At 32.0% G+C, this 24,935-nt stretch overlaps 2 protein-coding genes across 2 annotated transcripts; one reads left to right on the forward strand and one right to left on the reverse strand.

Annotated features, from left to right (window-relative positions):
• The first annotated feature begins 7,085 nt into the window (after positions 1–7,085).
• On the forward strand, positions 7,086–7,508 carry LOC123221533. The gene has a single exon (XM_044644367.1). It carries the CDS (start codon positions 7,086–7,088, stop codon positions 7,506–7,508), a length of 423 nt encoding a protein of 140 aa, XP_044500302.1.
• Positions 7,509–12,611: 5,103 nt separating this feature from the next.
• Positions 12,612–16,038, reverse strand: LOC123221283 (peroxisomal membrane protein PMP22). The gene is made up of 7 exons (XM_044644086.1): positions 15,807–16,038; positions 15,546–15,644; positions 15,292–15,393; positions 15,066–15,141; positions 13,364–13,434; positions 13,172–13,257; positions 12,612–12,851 (listed from the first exon to the last, which is right to left on the reverse strand). The coding sequence occupies exons 1-7, from the start codon at positions 15,876–15,878 to the stop codon at positions 12,800–12,802; spliced, it is 558 nt and encodes a 185-aa protein (XP_044500021.1). The 5' UTR covers positions 15,879–16,038; the 3' UTR covers positions 12,612–12,799.
• Between the last annotated feature and the right edge of the window lie 8,897 nt (positions 16,039–24,935).

The following is a 24,935-nucleotide window of genomic DNA, read 5'->3' on the forward strand; positions in this document are numbered from 1 at the left end:
AGGCTAGGGTTGGGTTCAAACTGAGTCTGTTCGAGTTTGAGTTTGAATTCAGCTCGAATAAGCCCAAAATGAGTCAGCCTTATATAAGCTCAAGTGAGCTCGAGCCAACATTTTCGAGCTTGAGCTATTTGTCAAATTTAGTAATTAAAAATTTTGATACAAAACGATATCGTTTTAACCGATATGTATTAAAACGATATAGTTTTGATAATGAGTTAATTAAAAGCTCAAACTTGAAGCGAGCTGCACCAAATTTGAGTTTAGCTTTTATGAGCTCGATGAGCTTGAGCTCAACTCAGTTCGAATCTACCTTTAGTTGAGGCTGCATTGGTAAAAACTGGAGTTAACAATAGCCATTTTCTTTCACTGGGCTGAGTGGCATCCAATAGAATAGCAAAGTTGATTTGGGCTTAAAAGCCCTTTTGCTTTGTCATCTCCTTAGATGAGGTTTTATGTGGGTAGCAATTACTTGCAAAGTGATATCTCTTTACCATTTGTTCATGTGATGAACCTAAAGCCCAGAATACCCATTGGAGCATTGGTCTTCTGCCTTCAATTTTTTTCATTTCTGTTTCATGATTTAACTTGGGTGGTTATTTTTTGTAAGGCGAAAATAACTGTATGAAAGAAAATTTTGGTTTAATAGATGTTCTATTTTGAGCTTTCTTTATTTGATATTATTTCTAGTTACAGAGAAATAGACACATATTTGGTTTATTTAATAATTATACAGAGTTGCCTAATAGGTATTATACACATAGTTTCATACGTGTCTCTTCGGAGATATCCGATAAAATTAGAACGATACATTTAGTTTCATATGTTCTTATTCTTTCAAAAAGTAGCATATACACTTGGCACATTTTTTTTAACCGTGACTATTACCTATGGTAATAAAGTTTAACCAATTATTTGTTTAGCTCTAGTAAAAAAAAACTTGTTGGAAGTCGTCCTTCTACTGCCAAATTTTTGCGGGTGAATATTCTGCCAACAGGACTACACAAGATTAGAGGTATAATCTTGTGAGAGAAATAATGATGAATTAAATATTTTTAAATGATTCGACCTGCTGTTTGGGAGCTTACATAAATTGTTATGTTATTGATTTCACTGGGAAAAATCCGACATTGTAATGGTACTAGATACAAGAATTGTCATCCTTTTGCTTATGTACAATCTTGGTTAGAGATAAAGTTTCGGAGCTATCAAAACTTCAAATTAACTGTTAAAAATGCAATTTTCGCAAAGAGGTGGGGACTGTCAAGGTGTATTTTTAAGGTTGATGAGTAAGAATTGTCCTTGGGAGCTGAAATTGTCTGTTCTCTGGAAGGGCAGTTGGTCAGCTAGGATGGACGGAAAGATGCTGCAAAGAAGGGAGCTGTCTTTTACTAACATGTGTTTCATTTTGCAGATTATTTCCTTAAGGATTAATGCCGGCATTCTGATGGTTGTGGTGATGTGCTTCTTTGATTCTGTTGAAGATTTTTATTGGAACCTGCAGAAAGAGCAATCGTCCCACAAGCCGTCAGACTTCACTCAGTTAGATTTGGTCTTTTTGCAGTCTGCTCAGTCCAGATTTTCCTGCAAACAGGCTCTGCATAGGCTGGAAAATTTTTGCATAATTTCTTTCCAGATGGGCAAGGCAATCTGCATTTCCCAACACTGCTGTTCCTGCCTCCCTAGCCTGATTTTACTCCCCTGCCAAGTTTGCTGCAGTTGCCTCTGCTGCATCTTCAAAATTTTCTCCAGAACCTGCCTCTGGATGATCCCCTTTGGTTGGCGCTTAAAGTTTCTTTCTCACCTTGATGCTGCCTCTGCCAAGTCTCTGGTCTTCCGGACTCCTCAGGCGACAGTCTCTAGTTTTCCCTTTTGCATATGTGCTTCTGCAGGGTGATGCTTAGTTGCTGCAGTATCCTGCTGGCGGGTGTCCTTGCCTCTTGTTGTAGTTCCTAGATGATCCTCAGCCTGGATTATTCCTGTACAGGATGACTCTCCATCTGTTTGCTCCTGTCTCCAGTCCTCCCTTTTTGCTGCAAAATTCTGCGGGTTGCTGCAGATTCCTTTCCTGCAGATTGCCCCTGGCTCCAGTTCTCCCATCCAACTATGGATGGATACCTTGGCACAGCAAATCTCTTTTTACTTGGGCTTTTGTTTCCTTCTGAGAAATATGTTTTGTATAGAGAATTCTCTTCGGACAAGTCTGCATGCTCACTGCTTTGTAAAGTTTGAGATGTATAAGTTAAACAATACAGTTGAATTAATTTGCCAAGAGTCATTTTACTCTATTCCCAGACGAATGAATTTTTATGTCTTCTAGGTCGATATGCATATAGTTGCTAGTCGTTTATTTAGTGCAAACTCCTGTACATTTTGTTAAGGGAAATTCGACCACAAAATAAATTCATATATTAAATTTAATGGCAAAGTATAGTGCAATTTTACTATATACTTTGATCATAGACAGCAAAATAAACTTACATACAAAATTTTATGGCAAAGTATTGTTTAATGCTACAAGATATTTTGATGATAGGTTTCATAAAGTCAAAAAAATAAGGCCAAAGGACTTATTTCCACCCAAAATATGTTGTTTGCCTAAATTTTCACCCCTTAATTTTGAAAATCTCATACGTTTACCCATAAGGGGTCAACTCTATTAGTTTCAAGGATAAAATCATTATTTTATCTATAATAATAAAAATAAACTAAAATTTAATTTTTTTTTTCTCTTCTAAATCTTAAAAACTAAAAGTTTTTATCTAGGTTAAGTTTTAAAAAAGGACATTTTCCCCTAAGATTTAGTTTTCAATCTCTGGTGTTAAATTCGATGTCATCGTCAATGACAAAGAATCTTTAACGCATCACCATACTCCCACAGTCTCTTTCTCTTCCTCTGGAACTTCAACCAATGAAGATCTTACCTAAGAAGACATAGATGAAAATTTTTCTTCATTTGGGAAGATGACATCTTCTTCTAAACTCACCATTCCTTATGTGACGCACAAATCGTCTGGAGGAAATACTTGTGACCCATAAGGAAAGGTGAGTTTAAATTGTACCCAAAGTCGAAAGAAACATTTGTGATGCATAAAACTATGTGTATACATTTTAAATATATAAAATAGATATAAATGATGTATCACATATGATTGAATGATTTTAAATTAAGTATAAAATAAAATCTAATCATATAATAATACATTATTTATGTACCTATTTTGTGTATTCAAAATGTGTAAATATAGTATTGCTTATCTATAAAATAAAATGTGTTATAAGTTTTTGAAAAAAAAAACAATGTTATATATACGCACTTGTGACAGATAAATTGGATATTGAATATGAATTTATTTTTAATTAAAAATTATTTAATTATATAATAATATATTTTTTATATATTTAAATTATATATAAAAAATTGTATAGAAAGATTTATTATTTAAACAAATTAATAATTTTGAGGAGAAAATATAATAGGGAAAGGAATTTGTTTGAATTGGAAACATAAACAAAATGAAATTAAAATTGTGTGTTAAAATAGGAATGAGAAAAAAAAAAGTGTCCATGATTTTGATTAGATAAAATATTCCCTGACCAATAAGAAATAGCATCTTAGAAAATAAATATAAAAGTATCAATGTCACAATCATGAAAAAGAAAGGAGGCAATGTTATCCTAAGAACATGTATCGAATACATAAGGCCAAAAGACTATTTTATTCCTAAGGTTTAGTGAAAAGGTGAAAAGATAAATTCGTATTTATTAATTTTCAAAAATTTAAATATCAACTAATCTGTTAATATTTAATATTAAGATTAAAGATAAAATTATTATTTAGCTAAAAAATAAAAAAATAAACATTTCCCCACCATAGGTTTAAAAATCAAATATCCCCCCCCCCCCCCCAAAGGTTTGAAAACTTGCCATTCTCCCTTAATTTTTTTCCTAGATTTTTTGACGAGCTTTTCCATCACAGTCTCTATCAATTTTTTCCTCCCAGCACTCTCTCCCTTACCAACGCTCCCTCTCCCTCCAAATATAGTCGATTTCCACTGTCAACAATGAACAACTTTAAAACCCACAAATGGGTTTCAACTTTAACGATGATCGATGACAGATGATGTTGGGAAGACCAAGCACGTGATGGAAAAGACATTGGGGAGATGAATCGTGTGACAATGATGCTGGGGAGACTAATTGCGCGATGAAAGAGACATCGGGGAGACGAATCACGCAATGTTATTAGGGAGATGAATTGTGCAATGACAACCCCGAGGAGACACTTCTACTTGTGGTTGAGATCCATCAACTTTCTTCTTTGGTTGCACAATTGAAGATGAATAGGGAACGTTGGCTCTGGTCGTTGGAAGAAACTAGAAAAGATTTTCAAACCCTAGAGGGGGGATGACAAATTTTCAAACCTTGATTGAAGAAAATGTTAGATTTTTAAACCTAGTGGACGAAATATAATAATTTTTAGTTTTTTTAATATTTTTAGTTAAATGATAATTTTACTTTTAATTCTAACAATAAATTTTAACAGATAAATAAATATTTGAGTTTTTGAAAAATAATAGGTGGGAATTTGTCTTGTCACCATACCTTGAGTGTTTAGCCAATATATAATGTGAAGTACAAGCCACCTTGTAAAAAATGTGAAAGTGACTTTATGCCTTCTTTAGTTGCTTTAAGTTATATTTATATTGAGTGAGGTTTTAAAAGCTCATTATTACCATAAAAAACTTCTTCATCAATCAATATTTAGTTCAAAATCCTTAAAATTTTATGTAATAAGATTGATAATCAACCCTATGAGTTAATAAAATATTAAAAATTTTAAAGTAAAAGTTTTGATTTAAATTTTTATTACTCTTATATATACTCATTCAATAAATACAGACGACCTGATTGTTAAAAAAATATATTATCAAATATCTACTTATAAAAAAGTATCATTTTGATTGCATATTTGATAATTTTATATTTTGTAGTTATTAGTAACTATTTCGTATTATATACTTTAGAATCGTTTTATGAAAAGAAAATGTTTAGTATAGTAAATAAATATATATAATTAATAAAACTATAGATACATATTTTTTAATATATTATAAGTATACAGATAAAATGTTATTATGTGATTAAATTATTTTAAAAAAAAATTAATTAGATAATTATATATTATTTGTATATCCAATTATTCGTTTATTGGGCTAATGAATAATTTGTACATCAAGATGGAGGGTTTTGATTTTTCCACGTGTCCATAGATTAGTGCAGACGGAGATCAAGAAAAAGACCTACGTTGCTTTAACACCGTCCCGTGATTCTCTTCTTCTCCACACACGCACACATCCTACCTATCTTCCCAAGTTACAAAAATAACCCACAGATGTCATAATTTCAATATTACCCTTATCAATTGCCGTGGTTATATTCATGGTCTTCTCACGCGCCATAAACAATACGTTATTTTACGTTTTATTAGAAGAGTATTACATTGTCTTATGAGGCGCCTCATGAATTAATTAGGATCAAAAGATCAATTATATTTTTGGGTTTGCTTATTATTATGTACATTATTTTATTTATGTGCTAATGCTAGCATTAATTGACTTACGTTTATCCATTATATTTAAATTTGATTATTCATAATTATTACGTTGTACAATGTATATTTTTTTATATCATTTTTAATTATTATTATTTTTTGTAAGGTCATATCAAACTGATTTACAAGCTTTACCCTAAGACTCTAGATATGATCTATATGTCTTACACAATCGTAATTTGAGATGATAAATGTAAATTATAATGTTAGATTTACAACATTAAACTTCACATTAGTGTTCTTTTTTGTTTCAATAAAATTATAAATATTTAATTTAGATATATAAATATGTATATATTTATATGTATTATCGTATAATTATATAATTTTAAATTAAAAATAAAATAATATTTAATTATACAAAAAATATATAAATATATAAATAGAGTATTATTCTAACTATATATTCTATTATTCCATGAGCGCAATAATTAAATATGTCGTAGGTTTCTTTTAAAAATTAGTTAATGATATAAATAAAATAAGCTCCTTTTATTTTCGGGCTTAAAAATGATTTGGCAAAAGAAAACGGGTAAAAGGGGAGCTGTCTAATCATAGAATTATTCGTAAAATAAAAATTTATTTGTATTTGTCCAGAAACAGCCTTTGGTCTCGGCCAAGTAAAATGACCATAATGTGGACCCCAATAACTACTCCTCCCTTCACGTCCATTTTCAGCTACAATCTAAAAGATAAAAGCAATCAGGGCAATACAGTAAATTCAGTGTCAAAACCCTATCATCTGAGTCTACGAGAGAGGCCAATAGAACTTATATATAAAAACGTTACCGACTGATAAATTGACAAATTAATGGCATTCTCGCTATTTTTCTGAAATAAGGGGGCGTTTCATATCTCCTACATGTATAAATTTAACTGACTATGCCTCTCTCTTAGTCTCTTCCCCTTCCCCTTTCTGTTGTTTTAACATCTCGATCTCTTTCTCTCTCTCTCCTTTCTTGTGATTCCTCTCAACGCCGTCTATATCAGGTTGCGCCGCCTCTCGCTCCACCGATCCTACACCAAGATCCGGTAATATTTTTCGGAAATCTGCTTCCGGATCCGTATATAAACTCTGAAGGCCCCAACCTAATACTCCTCCGATTCTCCTTGCCTGTCTCTTTCGTTTTTCATTTTAGCATTTAAAAAACATTTTAACATTTAAAAAATTTTAGTCTATTTTGTTGCTTTTTGTTTTATTTTTTAAATGTTAAAAATGCCTATAGGCTGTTTTACGTTCTTACCCTTCACGTTGACGGTGTTTACTTTTAACGGAATTAGCTAGTGTCTCTGTTCAAAGTACGAGTGACCATTCTAGATGAAACCTGATTTTACACTTTTACCCTTAAAAATAATTCAATTTTCTTCTTTCGCATTTGTTCCTAAAGAATAAACCTTGGGTTTTTTTTTCTTTGATATTCCTGCGAGACAGAAATATTTTTAAAAAGTTTAGGCTGACGTGGCATGATTTGAGATGAGTCACCACCAGCGAAGGATTTTAACACCCGGGGTGTCGAGAAAGCGAAAAGAGAGAGAAGTATTTTACTCGTTGAAGTCATCGGCTTCGGCTCAAGCCACGGCTAATGCAACACATTCCAAAGCGGTTTCCGCGGAGGCGGTTTGTTCAAATCGGTTATTAGCCGGGTACATGGCTTACGAGTTCTTAACGAAGGGCACTTTATTCGGTCAGAAATTCGATCCGATTCGAACCGAAGCTGTGGCTTTGGTGGGATCGACAGTGGAGTCGAAGAGGATGAAGGCGGAAGTAGAAGATCAGGTGAACGTGGTCAAGGAGCATAAGAGTTATGCTGAGGTGGCAAGCATACTGAAGACTCACGGGACCCACATCCCAGGGATAGTTAATCCTACTCAACTGGCTCGGTGGATCCAGATGTGATCTGTTGGGGGTTACGTGGCTAAATTCCATTGGCTAGAAAATATGGTGTCCCCGTACATGAATATTTCCATCTCTCTCTCTGGCTATGCGTCTATCGAGGTGGTGAGTGAGTCTGTCTCGTAAGCATGAGGATTGAATGGGCGGAATTGATGGAATTGGGATCTGTCTATATCTTTCATTTAGTAGTAGTGCTCTGAATGATCAATCTGTGTGTTGTTGAATACTTTTGTTCTTCACTTTTGTTTAATTGTAGGACGTCATATAGTATATCCCGGTTAAGCTACGTATTATTCTCATGTTGTTGTGTTTTATTTATATTTTGCATGCATGCATGTCGATGTTTTGGTGTTAATATTGTTCATAACATGTGTTCATACTTATTAACCAGGATAAAAGAATACTTAATCACTTTTATTGGGTTGATTGTGTTTTTTGTTCTAAAATAAACCATCGCTGATAGGAAACTGGTCTCATCAGGAAGCAGCGCTGGTCTGTTTTGCATATTGGTTTTAATTGTTGAGACATGACCACTGAGTTTAAACATGATGCGTAGAAGTAAATTTTGATGTTTTCCATTATTCCAAGTACATTTATGTGATTTATCGAGAGTTTGTTAGAGAAGTTGTTAATATGTAATTTATGTTGATATGAAAATGGCGGTGGATGGCGTGCAGAAAGGAGTCTTGTCTTGTTTTGATTTGTATGATACATCAGTGATGAAGATAATAACTAGGCAACTTGCTTTCTTTTCGGTGCCTGCATTATTTTTCTGGAAATGGGAAAACAAAGGAAGAAAAGAAAACCTTGTAAGTTTTAAAATATTTTTAACAAATAACAAGAAGTTTCTGCCAAAGAAACTTGTATGTGATGGTATCAAATCTAGTTAGATCTTGAAGATAATCAAGTCCCTTCAAATCCCTTCGAGGGACTTGATTATTGAAAAGAAAACTGTTATTAATCTGCTGGAAATAAAAGGCAATTTTTTGGAAACATTTGAGAAATGTGACATCCTTGATCCGTTAAAACTTCTCTAGGAAAAGATTGTTTGGTTAGTTAGAATTTAAAATCATGGTACTGGAATTGATCACTTGAAAGACTGTCGAAGATACAGAAATTTGTCACTCAATCAACCCACTTAAACCTTTGTGTTTCATAGAAGCCCTAACAATAGAGTTGGTGACTAAGAATTGTATGTTAATCTGAGTTTTCATGTATTAGAAGACGATCCTTGCATGGGGCACACCCACAATTTGTGTTTGGTTGTTTTTTTTTTTTGTTTTAACGAGAAAGATTATTCGAATCAGATTGTCTCTTCAAAACTAAATCAATTATATTGAATAAATAAAATTTTGAATTAAATGACCGATTTACAATCGCCACCTCGACTTGAACCTAAACCTACTCCCGTTAGAATTCTACATCTTTCATCGTTAATATCTTGTAGGAAAGGGGTGTATAGAGAGGTCTCATCAAAGGCTTTAATTATTTAGGCGTAGGAAAGTAAAGTCTGATAGGCAAGGTTTTCCTACGAAGGAAACTGTATTCGTCGAGAAAGGCAATGACGAAATTATCGAGAATATATGAAGTTTTAAGGAAATTTCCTATCTTTTTCTTTCATACTTTCAATAATTTCCGTCTCTCACAAGCCATGTCTTTTAATATACATGTGAGCAGTGAGATGCCTACAACTACAAGTATGTTTGTATTGTGTGCAATCTTTTGTTTCTTTATTGAGGACCAATGACTATTTGCCACTCAAAGGATTATTGAATCGTCAATTTTCCCACCCGAAAAAGAAAAAAATATCTTTTAATAGTGGACTTTTTTTTTCTTCCAAGTCATTTTTCCAAGTCTACTTCCTCTCTCTTTTTTATTCTTCCTCTCTTTTCCACCCACCATAGACGTCAACCTCGCGAGTAGAATCTTCATTAAAACCCAGAGAAATTTTAATTTACAGTAATGCCCATGGAAGATTATTAGCAACTATGAATGCCCAGATGATCCTTTTACTTTCGGAAGGATTAAAAGTGATGGAATAGAGAAAACTGAAACTTGGCTACGAAGTATTTCATCTGTGAGGACCCATGGAATCGTTCCAAATAACTTTCATGAATGCTGTAAAAATTCCTTGAATTTTTTTCTCTCAAAGATTTAGAATGCAACATTTATTCACTTTAGAGGTCACCGATTGTTTCTCTTAGGATTTCAAAACTAAGTTGACAAATATTGTTGGTTACATTTGAAACTAAAAATTGCAGAATCATGAATTTTGCGCTTTAGATGTTATACCATTGCAGGAGGGTGATGGCAGTTGGACGAGTTCTGTGGGAATCATGGTGGACGACTCCATTTTTAATCTCCAAGTTTTAAAAAATAATCAGTAAATAAACAAATTGTCAACATTTAAACACAAAAATCCAAACGAGCTCAATCATCGAACAAGCAACAAAAATATTTGAGGAGATAACCACAGGTAAACTCATCGAGTCGATGAGTTGAGTGAGTCGGAAGGAAAAAGAGTGGTTTGCGTTGCAGAGGAGCAGAAATTGAAATGTGAGAGAAGGCAAACCAACCGGTGCGAATTTTAATTTTTAAGTGCCAAGTAAATTACTTTCATTAGGCTTCTATAATTAAAATCAATAGAAGAAACCGGCTGATTGATGGGTGAGAAAACTGAATTTTCAAACTTAAAGGTAAGAAAATGTTTTGATAAACCTTTGGTGTTATTCCTTTGTCTAGTCTACTCCTTATCAATTCAAATTTCAGTTACATTCTTGTACTTGTTATAATTTGTGCTGTTGCTATTAAGACGAATTTTCTTATGTTAATTCATCGATCTAACAACAATCAAAGAGATGAAAATGATGAATATTTTCATTTTTTTGTTGAACCAAGATGGTTTATTTTTATTTGACAAAATTGCTCTAGTGGGATGACGGACAACGGAAGAATAAGATAGTGTGAAGGTCACATGACGATTTTATCTCCTAAAACTAAAAATCCTGCATGTGTTTAGAAATGGGTTAAGCCTGAGGTGAAAATAAGTCTTTTGGCCTGAAACTATGAATGCATAGATTGAATATCGACCATGTTAATAGCATAAAACATCGCACACAATTGGCTGCTGTGTAACCAACATTCAATCCATAAAAATAGAAGCGTCAACGGCTTAAGTTGCGTGACAAAATTTTTCATTAATTATGGCAGATTGAAAGGCATTGATTTTTTATCACGACTTTAAACGCTTTTCATTAATTCAATTCCATGACGTAAAAACTGGAGAAACACATGTAGGATTATAATTTTATTTTCATAATGACCACAGCTGGAAGTAATTAAATATGCATAAACTTGTGTATTATTTGTGACTAGGTGGGGGAGAGAATATGGTTGCTAGATTACCCTTTGTTGAAAGGGGAAAACCACTTGTTTGACTAGATCGATTATCAAATCCAGTCATCTCAGGTCGCTCAGGAGTCAACGACGTGCTTGAGAAACTAGTGTTAGAGGAGTTAGCCATCTTAGACGCTAGTCAAGTGGCTCTGATACCAAGTAAATCTTCCAGATCGAAGAAACAAAAAAAACTTTCAGATTGGAGAAATCAAACACCAAGAAAATTGAAACTGAAATGCATCAAACTTTTTTTCTTAACAAAAATCAGGTACAGAATTGTTTTTATACAGTAACCACTGACAGCCTGGCAATAACCGTCAAACAAATCACAACCCTACATCTGATCACAGTATAACACAAAATCGATGACTTATCTGCATGATGAAACTTTCGGGGATGCAAAGATGAGCAGCTGTGACGGTGAAAGTATGAGAAACAGTGAAGGGAAGAGGAGCAGTTCACTTTTCTTGAACATTCACAAATGACAGTCACAAGAAACAAGAATCAGATATTTCTTGTTTAATGAATTTTTAATTGAAACGGTGTGTTTCATCTTTCCATCAAAACGCATCTGCTGTATTTTTTGTCTTCTTTTCCTTTGTTTATTCGTTGCAAGCCTACAATAGCATGCTGCTATCTTGGCTTGAGGGAGGATGTTGAGGTTACAAAGGAAAACGGTGCGTTTTGATGGAAAGATGAAACACACCGTTTCAATTAAAAATTCATTAAACAAGAAATATCTAATTCTTGTTTCTTGTGACTGTCATTTGTGAATGTTTAAGAAAAGTGAACTGCTCCTCTTCCCTTCACTGTTTCTCATACTTTCACCGTCACAGCTGCTCATCTTTGCATCCCCGAAAGTTTCATCATGCAGATAAGTCATCGATTTTGTGTTGTACTGTGATCAGATGTAGGGTTGTGATTTGTTTGACGGTTATTGTCAGGCTGTCAGTGGTTACTGTATAAAAACAATTCTGTACCTGATTTTTGTTAAGAAAAAAGGTTTGATACATTTCAGTTTCAATTTTCTTGGTGTTTGATTTCTCCAATCTGAAAGTTTTTTTTGTTTCTTCAATCTGGAAGATTTACTCCCTTTCAAAACTAAATTAGTAACACAAAATAGATAAAATCTTAAATTTAGGTAAAATAGGTTTAAAACGAAGATGACCAGGGAGAGAAAACTGAGTGATCGAGAGGGAGAGAGAACATGATTAAAGATGATGAAGCCTGTCATCTCCAATAACAGAAAAAATCCTAAAAAAAAAAAAAAAAATCAATTTTTAAACTTTGAGAAAAATAAAATAAATTTTTAAAATAAAAAGAGAGAGAAAATATGATAAAATTTTAATATTTTTATGTTTAACTCAAACTAACAATTATAATAAAAAGATGAATATTTAAATTTTTGAAATTTTACGGATAAAATTTTAGAGATACACTAAACTTTGGGTGGGAGTAAGTCTTTTGGCTGGCTTTTTATATCTCCATAATATTAATTATACGGAGCTTATTGATAGGCTTGTCCTTCAAAGGTTAGATTTTTACACCTAAATTCAGACCCCAAAAAAAAAAAAAAAAAAAAAAAAAAAAAAAAGGGGGTAATATTGAGTGCTTTCGAGACCAAAGGGGGGAAGTTGCTTTGACAATGTATTGGGGGTTACATGTTATTAAGCCTTTCTTTCCACACAATTGCCAAACGCAGGACTAATCTTCCACAACACTGCTCATTACCATAGAAATTGGCATGTTAACATCAATCAAGTTCCCTACTTTTATTTTAAATCATACTCATTCACTCATTTAAGTTTCTTATACATGATTTAACAAGTCTTTCTAAGAAATAAGAATATCCCAAAACAAAGAAACCGATGATCGAAATGAAACACTCCCTCCTCCTGCTAGTCCTTTTTGATAGCAACCGATCTTGCTTTCAAATTCAGAAAGATTGACCTGAAGAAAGTTCACAGGTACATAAAATATGTGTTGCAATGAAAGATAATCATGCACGATTACATTAAGAGTGATTAACAGATAGTTGCCGCATGTCATTATAAGAAAAAGGGGAAAAGATGTGCAGCAACGCAATAGATGCAAGTAGGCTTATAATCAAATATATCAATTTCATCAATCAGATTTGTGTTATTAATCATTAATATGCCCGGGAAAACTAATGTATATAATTCCAGTAAAAGAAACCAATTAACATGTGTTGATATGGAGCAGAATTGAGTAGAGAAGAACGAAATCTAAGCAGGACGTAGAATACGCACCAGCATGAAGCAACAAAGCTAATAAATAAGACACGGAACTGCAGCGGGACATATCGGTGGTTTATCCAACCAATAATAGGTGAAATCTGCAAGTCATAAGCGTCATAACATGTTATTAAATTTGCATGCCAAAAATGAATTGCTTTGTATAATTGTATGTGATACAAGAGACTCTGGTCTGTAATTTTGTACCTTCCATGCAGTAAATTGAACAGAAGGGTAGTCCTTTCTAACTTTATTCTTGACTAAACCCCATGGCCTTCCTGCAATATGGATAAGAACTTTTAATATACAAACAAGTCGTTGATTACATTAACAAGATTACATTAACAAAATTTAATGGGCTGTTTTCAAGAATTAAGTTACATTCATCCAACATCCTAGGACATGAGGCAGTACCATTTACAGAGCATGACAGGATATAGAGAACTTTGGTCTAAGTGTCAGCAGGACAAAAATGAAATAAAGCCCTACAAACTAAATGTTACGTATTTGGAAAACAAGAGAGATTTGGCTATCCGATGACAATGGCAGAGAAATCCATGAACTGTTAAGTCTATTCAGAGTAGAAGATAATAATTTGATTCTCTATTGTTGGTCATTAAACCACAAACAAAAATAGCAAGTAAAGGGCATTTGTCTCAAACTTTTCAGCAAATCTGAGCATCAGATTCTCGTACACAAGTGATCTCACTCATGAATGTCTTTGTCCCATCTTAGAAGATGAAACACATTACTAAAACAGTTGAAGTAATGATTTCTTTTCGGCAAACATTTTGTCAGGTTTTTCATATCAAAAATGTTCGTGGGTTCTGCCATTTGGATAATAGTTTTCCAACAAAAAAAGAAAAATTTTCAGAGAACAAAGCCATATGCAAAGAACCAAACATTTTCTTATCTTCGAATGGGAAAATGTAAAGCTACCTTATGTTACACTTACTAGTCCTTACATTTCTTTTTTTTCCTTGTTTTGAGATTCTAAGTTCTGAACTTATTAGTAAGCAGGATTGCAGTTTTAGATTTGAAAGCTAAAGAAAACTTCTGTTAATTCAGTTTAGCAAAATCTGGTTGACCATTGACCATAGATAGTTTGCAATCAAATGATTCAATCTGTTACCTAAATTCGAATTGCAATGAGGACCCGCTAAATGAGTACGAAACAACCAAATCGAATGTGAAAATCCTAAACCATTTTTCAGAAGAAGACCCTGAAAACAAAACTTTGGGCCTTCTAATTTTGTAACTATTAAAGATCTAAACTTGTGAAGCTAATCATTTCTCAATCTATGATTGGTAAGAAGAAAACATTGCTGATGCATATTCATCTTTTGTTGGCCTTCATAGAACATACTCAACTGAACTGTGTTTGAAATAAAATTTTGGCTAAGTTCAAAACTAGAAACAAATGGTCCTTAGGACTTTTTAAAACTTGCAGTCAAGGAAATTGGATTAACTTCCACCACAACTACAAAAATGGCTAACTTTTTTTTTCTTTGTAAATAGCTAAGTGGAAATAGGGAAAGTCAACAATTTCAGTTATTATGAATTTCAGAACAAATGACCTGGTTCACTTGTTCATAAATAGACTTCAGAAATCAATCCACAACCAGAAAATAAGTCAAAACAAAAACCAATTACAACAACAGAAAAAATGAGAAGAACAGCAACAACTAAATAGCATATGCATAGATACAACAGATGGATTGTTGTAAGATCACAAACAACAAAACATTGACGCCAACATCCCTACTAAAAGCAAAGCTCATTCAGTAAACAGAATGAAAATAGAATCTGTTACACTTAGGTAATCAAAATTTGTAGATACAGAAGCAATGATAAACACATTAAAGATGAAACATATTATGACAAGAAATATATTTCCATAAGCACATACCTTCAACGAACAAGCCATAATACATCATGAAAAGGAAGTTGTTCCAGGGAGAAATAGTTACTTGCTCCAATAACACCTAATTAGTCAGAATTTTAGTTTCAGAACTTGATTTAGATAATTGCTGAAAGACATATAATAGAGACTTGTACAAAAAGACAATATCGAACACTGAAAAGCACATGAATTAGGCATGGACAAGTTTAGATTATCAAACAGAGGAAAATACCTTTTTGGCAACAGTTTTGTTATCCTTCTTTCCCTTGAAAAGAATATCCAACAATTTGTGAAAGAAATGCCCAAATGGTCCTCCATATGCAAATCCATAAAACTGCAAAACAATTTTTGATCAACACTCAATGAAGATCATTATCAAATCTAACCCTCACAGTTACAACAAACTCAACGAATCAAAAGGATCAGAAAATTAAACTTCCTTCTTTTTCTTGAAGGAAAAACAAAGGGTAAACAAAATCAATGTACCATAAGGAGTAACATTCGTCTCAGTTGAAGCTTCTTGATCCCAGAAATCTTCTGGGCAACTGCATCGCTACATCCAGCTAAAATACCAGCTGTAATAGCCTGAAATCCAACAAAAGTCAATTTTCAATCCCGTTAAAAACCGCCACACTGGAAGATATAAAACGACAAACTTCAAATCAAACCCCCCATGAATATGAAAATAAATATTGACAGAAAGAAGAAAAAAAAGGGTATTGATGAGGATCAAGAATAGAAAAAAACCTTGGTCCTCAGTGGGTGTGCTTGGAGTTGAATAAGATATTTTCTCCAGGCTTCTTTAGCAACAACAGACATGGTTGGTTAAAGGAGCGAGAAGCGCCAGCAAACTTCCTCACACAAAAAGGAAAATTCAAAGTACCCTTTTTCTCCGAAAATTTGGAAAGGCCAAATCTTTGTAGAGAAAGAAAGAAAAAATTGGAAGGGGAGAGTCAGAAATGTTGAGAAGGCATCGTATGCGTCTTTAAATGTCCAGTTTCTTTCACATTGATTTTCTGCGATATACGTACGTGATGTCGTAAATATTTTTATAATAATTTAATTGTAATAATAAGTCATTATTTTCCAATTATTATAATATTTATGGTTAAAAAATTACTGTTTCTCTATGAAATTCTCTTAATTTATTAATAGATTATTAATTTTAAAGTTTTCGAAAAAATTGAAAGAAAAAAAATTAATTATTTAAATCAAACAAAGAAAAACACAATTTTAATTATTAAAAGCATTTAAATTCCAATTTCAAAGTTGACCATCAATTGTGGCTTGTGAAACACATTCTTTCTAGAAAACCAGCTCAACTCCCTAGTCAACCCTTTCTTTTCCGAATTTCAAATACACCCCTCACGTTTACTGAACTAGTCCATAATTTTGGTTAAAAACAAACTATATGATAACTTTTATGTATAAATACTAATGTATTAACAAGTAATTATGTGTTGTTTTATCTTTAATTTTTAATTATTCAATCACATGATAACACATCATTATTTGTACATACAAATTTTATACATAACGAACAATACTTTGTATATATACTTTTAGTATATAATTTGGATACATAAATAATATATCATCATACAATTGAGTATTATTTTATCTTTAATTTAAAATGATAATCATATAATGACACATTATCTGTATATCTAAATTATGTAATAAAAATATACACGATAGTTTTATTGAATAAGAAAATAAGTGTCTTATTGAATTATCAAAGTTTTTTTTAAATCATAAAATTGTGTAATAAAAGATAAATATTAGTTTTTTTAAATGTAGGAGGAAAACAAAAATTAGGGTATACTATTTGGTTACCATAATAAAGTTTTTTATTATGTTATTTATTTGAGTAATGTTATGATATTTATAATGAGTATTAATTTAGATATTAATGATGATATATTATCTTGTAATTGTGTATTAAATTCAAAATACCCTAATTAAATGGTGACATTGGCTTATAAGGGCGTAGATGTTTTATTGCGAAATCTATAGATCTCTTGGTAATTTTAGTAAAAATCAAGGGGCATTGAGAAGCCTCTTCAACAACCAACGCTGTGTACTTTCTTTTTAAGTAGTTTTGAAGATATCTAGGAAATTTAATTTATTTTTTTAATAATATATTTCAAGGTTATTTTCAAAATTAAAAAATAATAAGGATTCAGTCTTTGTTTGGTCAAAGTACTTGTTCAACAAATAATATTATAATTAATAATGGAAGCATAGAAACAAGAATAATGGGTTAGTTGGGATAACGGTTCAAGTGTGAAAGCAGAATCGTCAGCATTTTCTTCTCCTCTTCGAGGAAAGTGACATATGGACTTCGATATTGAAGTGGAATACATGCAGAAACCTGAAAGGATTATCCGTTGGAAACCCCGCCGTGGATTGCTATAGGTCTGATGACAATGGCTTTAAGCCTTCGTGAAAGCAGCGTGTGTGTGTGTGTGTGTGTGTATATATATATACACACATGCATGATCTGCTACTTACGGAGCTTGGAAGGAGGCATCGGTTGTTGCGGGGGAGGAGCTGCTGATGGCCCAGTCCAACCTGTGAACACTGTTAGCAAAAACATAAGTACAGTCATAAACTCTATTGATTTTGTTTCAATTCAATCAAATACAGGAGATTTTAACACACTGTAATTTATAGATTAGAAATTTAGATAAATTTGTTTGTGCTATTCTGTAGAAAAAATTAACATAAAATTATCAATCTTTAGAGCAAACCTACCTTCCTTCCCAGATTAAATAAAAAATGCGATATGCAGAGGCACCTTTGGCAAAGAGAGCAAGGCTTACAACAGTAGTGAATGCAGCAATAGCTACAAAAATCACCTGCCAACCCGATTTCTTCTCTAGTTTTCTTCAAACGCATGAGAGCATCCACCCCATTGAACAAATTGGTAAACACAATACCCCTGATTTATTCAAAACGAGATTACAATATTTACAAGTATTATACTATATTAATTTTTTTAAGTAATAGATCAAACTTTATTTTTTCAATTAAGAAAATTAATTTTTTTATTGAAAAGATTCAACTTATATTATGTCACACAAAAATATGTTTAACAAAAATATGTACATTCACGTTAGTTACCATGTCAACGTTTTCATTGGAAAAATTTATATTTGAATCCAACTGATACATCAATACACTCAATAAAAAATAGTTTAAATTTAATAGAAAAATAAAAAAAATAGATATTTTTAATTAAAAAATTAGAAAGTTTGACCATTTTATTTTAAAAAAAAACAAAGTTAAATCTTTTTATTGGAAAAAAAAAAAAAAAAGAACCAAAGCAAAAACTTTGAGGGTTATCGTTGCATGCTCTCACATCTTTCACATGCAACGTTTATGCAATTCTGCCAGCCTGCAATTTCATTTGGATTGTATAACCAGAATAACATTAACCATTTTAGGGAAAACTTACATGTATATATCCAAGTCGTCTCCACGGTCACCTAATTCGGTAGGCTATTTGTGTTAGGTTTTCGTTAAAGAAAAAAAAAAAATTCTATTTAGTTTTTTCTTCAAATCTACTAATAAAAGTTCTATCAAGATGCGTGTCTATGTATGTTTGTGCGAGATGATGGGGATCATATTTGACCAGCTGGGTAGATAATGTGATCAAGGTTAAAAACGACAGGTAATAGAGAGTAAAATCAAATACATAATTTAATTTCACCGGAATCATCGTTCCTTGATGTTCATCTTGTACATTATTCTTTGTTTTTACAGCCGGCTCGATCACCCAGAAAATCTGGAAAGCAACTTAAATTATCGGCTGTGCCGTCCTATCTCAATGTCTGTTGTAGATATTCCCTGTAACATCCTTTATAACATTAATTTTAATTGTAATGGTTATGGCCTGCAAATAGAGTCTGTCATACGACAGAATTTGGACAATTATCATAAGCTATTAATTTAACACAGTTAACACAATGGGCAAAGCTGGGTTGAGTCAGGCCTTGTTTGGGCCTACATATATGTTTCTAATTAACGGTGTCAAAAACACATCCCCCATTTCTTGGTGTAATATTGTTTAGTTGACACAAAAAAAAACAGTTGATGAATTGAATTGAAATTAAATTTTCTTATGTGTCCGAAATATGATGTACTTTGAGGTTTAATAATTCATTCCCACAAGCTAGCAGCCTGGTGCCTAATTATGGTGTTTTGAGGTCAGAGATGAATGATTCCAAATAAATAACTTGAATGAAATTGAAAATATGTAAGTGGGTCAAGTGGATTATCGCCTCTGGGTTAATTAATTTGTAAGTAAATTTGATTGTGAGGAAAATAATGGGAGAATTGATGAGAACAAGAATATGATTGATTAATATCGAATATTCTTTAACCAATTTCTGATTCCTCTACTCTTTCAATCTTTAATTAAAATGCGTGATTGAATTGAAGCACATTACATCATAGAATCCCAAACATATAATCATTTTTCATGGCTATATTTATGATGTCACTCTTGATTTATAACCCACTCAAAGAGGTTTGATTATGGATTAATCTACATCATAGAATCCCAACAGTATAGAATAACAAGTTACTTATTTTATAGTTAAAAATCAATGACAATTTTGCATTTGTGTACAAATAGATGTTGTAATTTGTAAACCCTGTCTTGCCCTATTGAAATTGAGGTATTATTCTTGTGTTATGTGATTTTCATTGTGTAATATGGCGATGTTAGGTGTCTTTCTTGTGACATCAAAATGTTTATTGTATTGCCTGACTACCCTGTTAGCTTAGGGATGGGTGCATTCATCTCTTGCAAACGCTATTCATGCTTACACAGTGTTGTGATGTGAAGGTCAGTCAAATGGAAGATTACACTTGGCATGCCAACCTCAGGCAAATCCAAGTACTTCCATATTGGACCAAGTTTCTTCGGTTGGTCCAATTGCCTTGTTTGATTTTTCCAGGATAAGATATACGTAGTTGACTTAATTTTACATCAAGAAACAGTTGATACTATCATATTGTCTCCAATAATATTTCATGCTTCTCCAATGAAAATTACTCTTTATGCAAATAGCATGTGCCGAGTGGATACATTTAATGGCTTCTTATTACAGTCTTACGTGATAATTAATTCTAGAATCACAAAGAGAACCTAACAGAGTTTCTTCTATTCAATTCTTCTCTGATTAGTGCTCATCCTTGAAGGCGTAAAGGCAGCACATTCATCTGTAATTAAAATAAATCATTTTTACTTTGAAACAATTGAAATGAATATTCAGCACAATACTTTGAGGTGTGTGGCTCCTGAGAAGCCCTAATCGAAATGAAACAATTGTTTCTTCCATATATTCCAACAAACCCACCAACTCCAACTCCCCACTCCTCTCACCTATTTCATGTACGTCGTGGCAGCATATTCATCACGTCAACTTAGTATATTTTGGGATTCCATATGCTATACAAAAATATAAAAAAATGTACATTTCCTGCCCCTTATTTATAGTCCAAGCTTCTCTATCTTTACGAAAGTATTCTCTGATACTTTCACATACTGATTCTATGTTTAAAGAATACCATTTCAAATAATTGGGTGAACATTCCAAATCTCTCATGATGACCGGTATTAAATGTTTAACTTAAATTTGTATGCCATTACATCACATCTAACTGTAGAAATGGCCACCATGAGGCTTGTTATTATTACTTTGAATTTTCTGAAATCAGATCTTGGAGAGAGCTTAGTGTTTTGTGTTGCACCCGTCATTTTCTTTTTCTTGATATTGATTAGTGTCTGTATCTCTATTATTGGTTTATAAAGCCTCCACTGAGGTATCTACAGATGAGTGGTCTTGGCTTTTCCTTATTAGTCTTAATATTAATGCATTTCAAAGGTTTTCCATGTTGCAAGTATTTAGTCAAACACATAATCAATAAGTTTAATTCAAAACACTCAAGGAATGGACAATGAAAAATATATAGAGAAGAAAAGCAACAGAAGATTCATATAGTTCAACAATATGCTTGCATCCATAGGGTGTAATACACAATATTTTTCTTTACTAAAACAAGAGACAATTATCATGTATCGTCTCTCTACTTAAGAACTAACCATAACTTGTTAATAAAATATTTACAAAAACCCAATAATCATTTATTTATAGTAGTACCCTAATTCCAGGATTTTAGGAATTCGAAGTCCTTAAGGAATAGAAAATCCAAATACTGTGTATTCATTAAAAAAAATAAAAAAAATAGGGTAATAATTTATCCTCATCCAAAGTGAAAAAGAATCATAAGAAACTAGGATTTACATCCTATTATGAAAATACTCCTAATCTTACATTCCCCCACTTGAAACTTGTTTTTCTTCTATTATGAACCATACCCTAAAGTTGTCACCTGTACTCGTATTACCAATCATCAAGTAACACTAAGCTCTAAAGAAGTCTTGCATCAAATGAACCCCTTCTTTGTAAAAGGCGTTGTTAACATATCGGCTAAATTGTCGTCAATGTGAATCTTTCTACAACAAGATCTGACCATCTTCTACTACTTCATGTACAGATTGATACTTTGTGTCTCAATATGGTTTTTTTTTTTTTTGAGAGACTACTTCCTCCTCCATAATAGTTTTCCATTGACTAGCATCTTTGAACTTGCAAGCTTCTTGATATGAACAAGGCTTTCACCATTCTATATGCAGGCATAACATGTCACATATTTATAGTACTCTAATCTTAGGACTTTAGGAACCCAAAGTTGTTAAGGAACTAAATAAATGTGTATTCATACAAGAAATTAATGTATGTAAATACTAAACAGGACAATTTATTTTAATCCTGCATGAAAAAAAGAATCCTAAGAGATAATGATTCACATCCCATTAAATAGGGCTAATATCCAATTAGTAAAGGACTCCGAATCTAACATCCCACTCAAATAAATACTTTTTTTATTTGTCAATAGGTTGAACCACTAAAGATGGGAAATATAAATTTGCTTCTACTTTATTAAACGCCAAACTTATAGTCAAACAATGCTCTCCTATGACCAGCAGGTTATCTTGTCCAATGTATTGAGTACTTAAACAACTTTAGTGAAGGAATCTTCATCTTTTTTTGTTATTAGTTTGTGGCTAATATGAACTCATATTCCTTGGCTCCTAAGAAGTCGGTCCACTAGGGCCATTACAATGTTTAATCAAATGCAAGCATATAATTCAATTAATAGAAGCATAAGATGTAATTCCATCAATGGGATTTTCACGCCTTACTAGCTCGAAGAGTTACAGCGTTTGCAGTTCCTTTAATGACTGATTCCTAAAGTGATTGTTGTCTTATTGATTAGAATTATTGTAAAAGTTGTGAACGGAATAATATGTCTAATTATGCTCTCTTAATGTGATATACTTCACATGGCTGTAGAAATAATGCCACTATTACATATAAACGACTAGATGAATCAATCATGAAGCAAGTTAATTAATCGAGGGTTTTAATCAATATTGAGACATTAATTTCCTAAGATTGTATTTTCAGTTTCCTAATTTTGAAAGCTCCTCAAAATGCAAATTTTAGGTTACACAGATATTAGTCTGAATATTATTGTACTAACAAATGAAGTAGTAGTGATTCCTTTCTTTTGGGATGAAGAATATATCTAGATTAGGACATTATAACAGTGCTTTCGTTAATTGACTAGGAATAAATATATCTAGATTAGGACATCACATCTCTCTCTCACACAGTCAAAAACTCACAAACAAACACGGATTCATGTCTGCCTCTATAAACTTATTGACGGTTCACATGCATTCCTGTCTTGTCCATACGTAGCTTTCAGTTTTGGTCGCACTAAAATTCACTTAACTAAGGATTAAATGGACCATGAGAAAGACAAACATTTTCATCAAGAAGATTAGTATAGCAACAACCTAGCTGACATGTTTATCAAGCCTTTGCTTATTAAGAAGTTTAAGTATTGCTTTAACTTAATTAGTTGATATACAATGTTAGCATTTGTCCTCATGGGCTCTTGTAAAAGAGGTGGAAAATTATGTTGAAAATTGAAGATTGTTTTTCTTTGTATTTTCAAATTCATATTAAGGTAACCTGAATTTCACAAGGGGTCATTTCACCTGATTCCATTATCATTGGTCACTTTGTCTTGTCACTTCTCCCCTATTGTTATTTACTTTGTTTAGTCTCTCCTTATTTGCACATTTAATTCAGTACTTTAAATCAATGTTTGTTATTGGACATTATTTTGCCCCAGTATAATTTTGTAACTTGCACAATGAGTATCAATAGAGAGAGAGACTTTTGGAGGTGGATATAGCGTTTTGCATTTTTTTTTTTCTTAAAGAATTTGTTAATCCATTCTTTCCTTCTAACTTGTAATCTTCTCCCCGTAATAGTGCAAATTTCTTCATTTATTATCTACATTTTTTCTCCTATTGAGTTTGTTAATTTCATTCTCGTTTGATTTCAACAGAAAGAAATACCTTCGCCATATATACATTGTATTTCTTGGGTTACTACCGCACTTTATGCTGTTTTTTCCCACGGGTAATCATACTCAATTCCAATACAAATTTATTAAAATCAAAAGAAAGGTAACTGGGTGATCAACTGGTTGATTTGTCATGCACTTCTTCATATCTTTCTATCACTTCCATTATAGAATCTTAAATCATTTTCAGTGAGACTACTGGATAAGAAATACACGATTAACGGTATCCTTCCCACTCCTAACATAATGGAAATTATAAACAAATTAAGTAATTGATTCATTGCTGTTAGATCTCTCATTTCACTACTCATTAATTACTTTATGACATCTCTTCCCTCTCTGTCTTATAAATAAGTATATTTCTATTACGAGGAATTCTTTATAGCCCACCACATCATATCGCTAATTATCAACATACATATTGCGTAACTGGGATTGGTAGAGCAGGCAATTTAAATGCCCATCATGAATAAATTAATATTTCTGTGCTATGATATTTGGAAGGAACGAATTGAACAAATTAAAAGAATGAGCTAAACTTTGCACTCTCGATGGAGCATTTAGGTCAAAAAATATTATTTTGAACCAAGGATATTAATCTATTTAGACAAACATACAGAGGAGATATGCTTTTAATCAATGTATTTTGTTATATTAACCTTTTACAAGGAAAAAATAAAGTTAGGTATGACACTCCTATTATCAATACATTTAATCAGTATTATTAGATAATTATCTTTTTTTCCTATTTAAGTGATGGACCTTTGTTTTTTTCCTATGAAATGACCAAAATTTTTTAATTTATATTAACATGAATTTTTGTATTTAATTCAAAATGATGATCGGAATAATTCTTGACCAACCCATTCACACTTAAATAAACTAATTAACATAATTAAATATAAAAATTCAAGCAAAATTTAGCTACTATCAAAAACAATATAAAAAAATTCAAACTTTCTAAAAAAATCCCTGTAATTAAAAACAAAATAACAAATTAATTCTGGTTGGGTTTTGCTTAATCTAGAATCATTTTGTTTAGGGATAATAACACTTGGAGATAACTAACTATCACCAATATTCTATTAAATAAACCAATTTTTGTATTTAGTTTTCTATTGAAAAAATTAAACTTTCATTTTTTCTTTATAGAATAAACCAATCTATCAGTATTTTCCGATGAAATATATCAAATAAAAATAGTTAGAATTGTTTGTTTTGTTATTTTAGAAACAAAGTGATTAGTTTAATATATTTGATATGAAATAAATGAAGTTTAATCTCTTTATTAATAGAAAAATCTGAAAGTTTGATTTTTTTTATTAAAAAAATTTAAAATTTTGATTCCTTTGATTAAAA

The sequence above is a fragment of the Mangifera indica genome, chromosome 7, assembly GCF_011075055.1.
Source record: "Mangifera indica cultivar Alphonso chromosome 7, CATAS_Mindica_2.1, whole genome shotgun sequence".
In the NCBI taxonomy this organism is placed as follows: Eukaryota; Viridiplantae; Streptophyta; class Magnoliopsida; order Sapindales; family Anacardiaceae; genus Mangifera; species Mangifera indica.

What these genes read in the sequence shown, in the direction of transcription:
- LOC123221533 (XM_044644367.1), top strand. Translation starts at nt 7,086, where the DNA reads ATGAGTCACCACCAGCGAAGGATTTTAACACCCGGGGTGTCGAGAAAG.
- LOC123221283 (XM_044644086.1), bottom strand. Translation starts at nt 15,878, where the DNA reads ATGTCTGTTGTTGCTAAAGAAGCCTGGAGAAAATATCTTATTCAACTC. An exon ending in GACGAATGTTACTCCTTATG is followed by an intron (nt 15,394 to 15,545) that starts GTACATTGATTT and finishes ATTGTTTTGCAG; the next exon opens with TTTTATGGATTTGCATATGG. An exon ending in TTCAATTTACTGCATGGAAG is followed by an intron (nt 13,258 to 13,363) that starts GTACAAAATTAC and finishes TATGACTTGCAG; the next exon opens with ATTTCACCTATTATTGGTTG.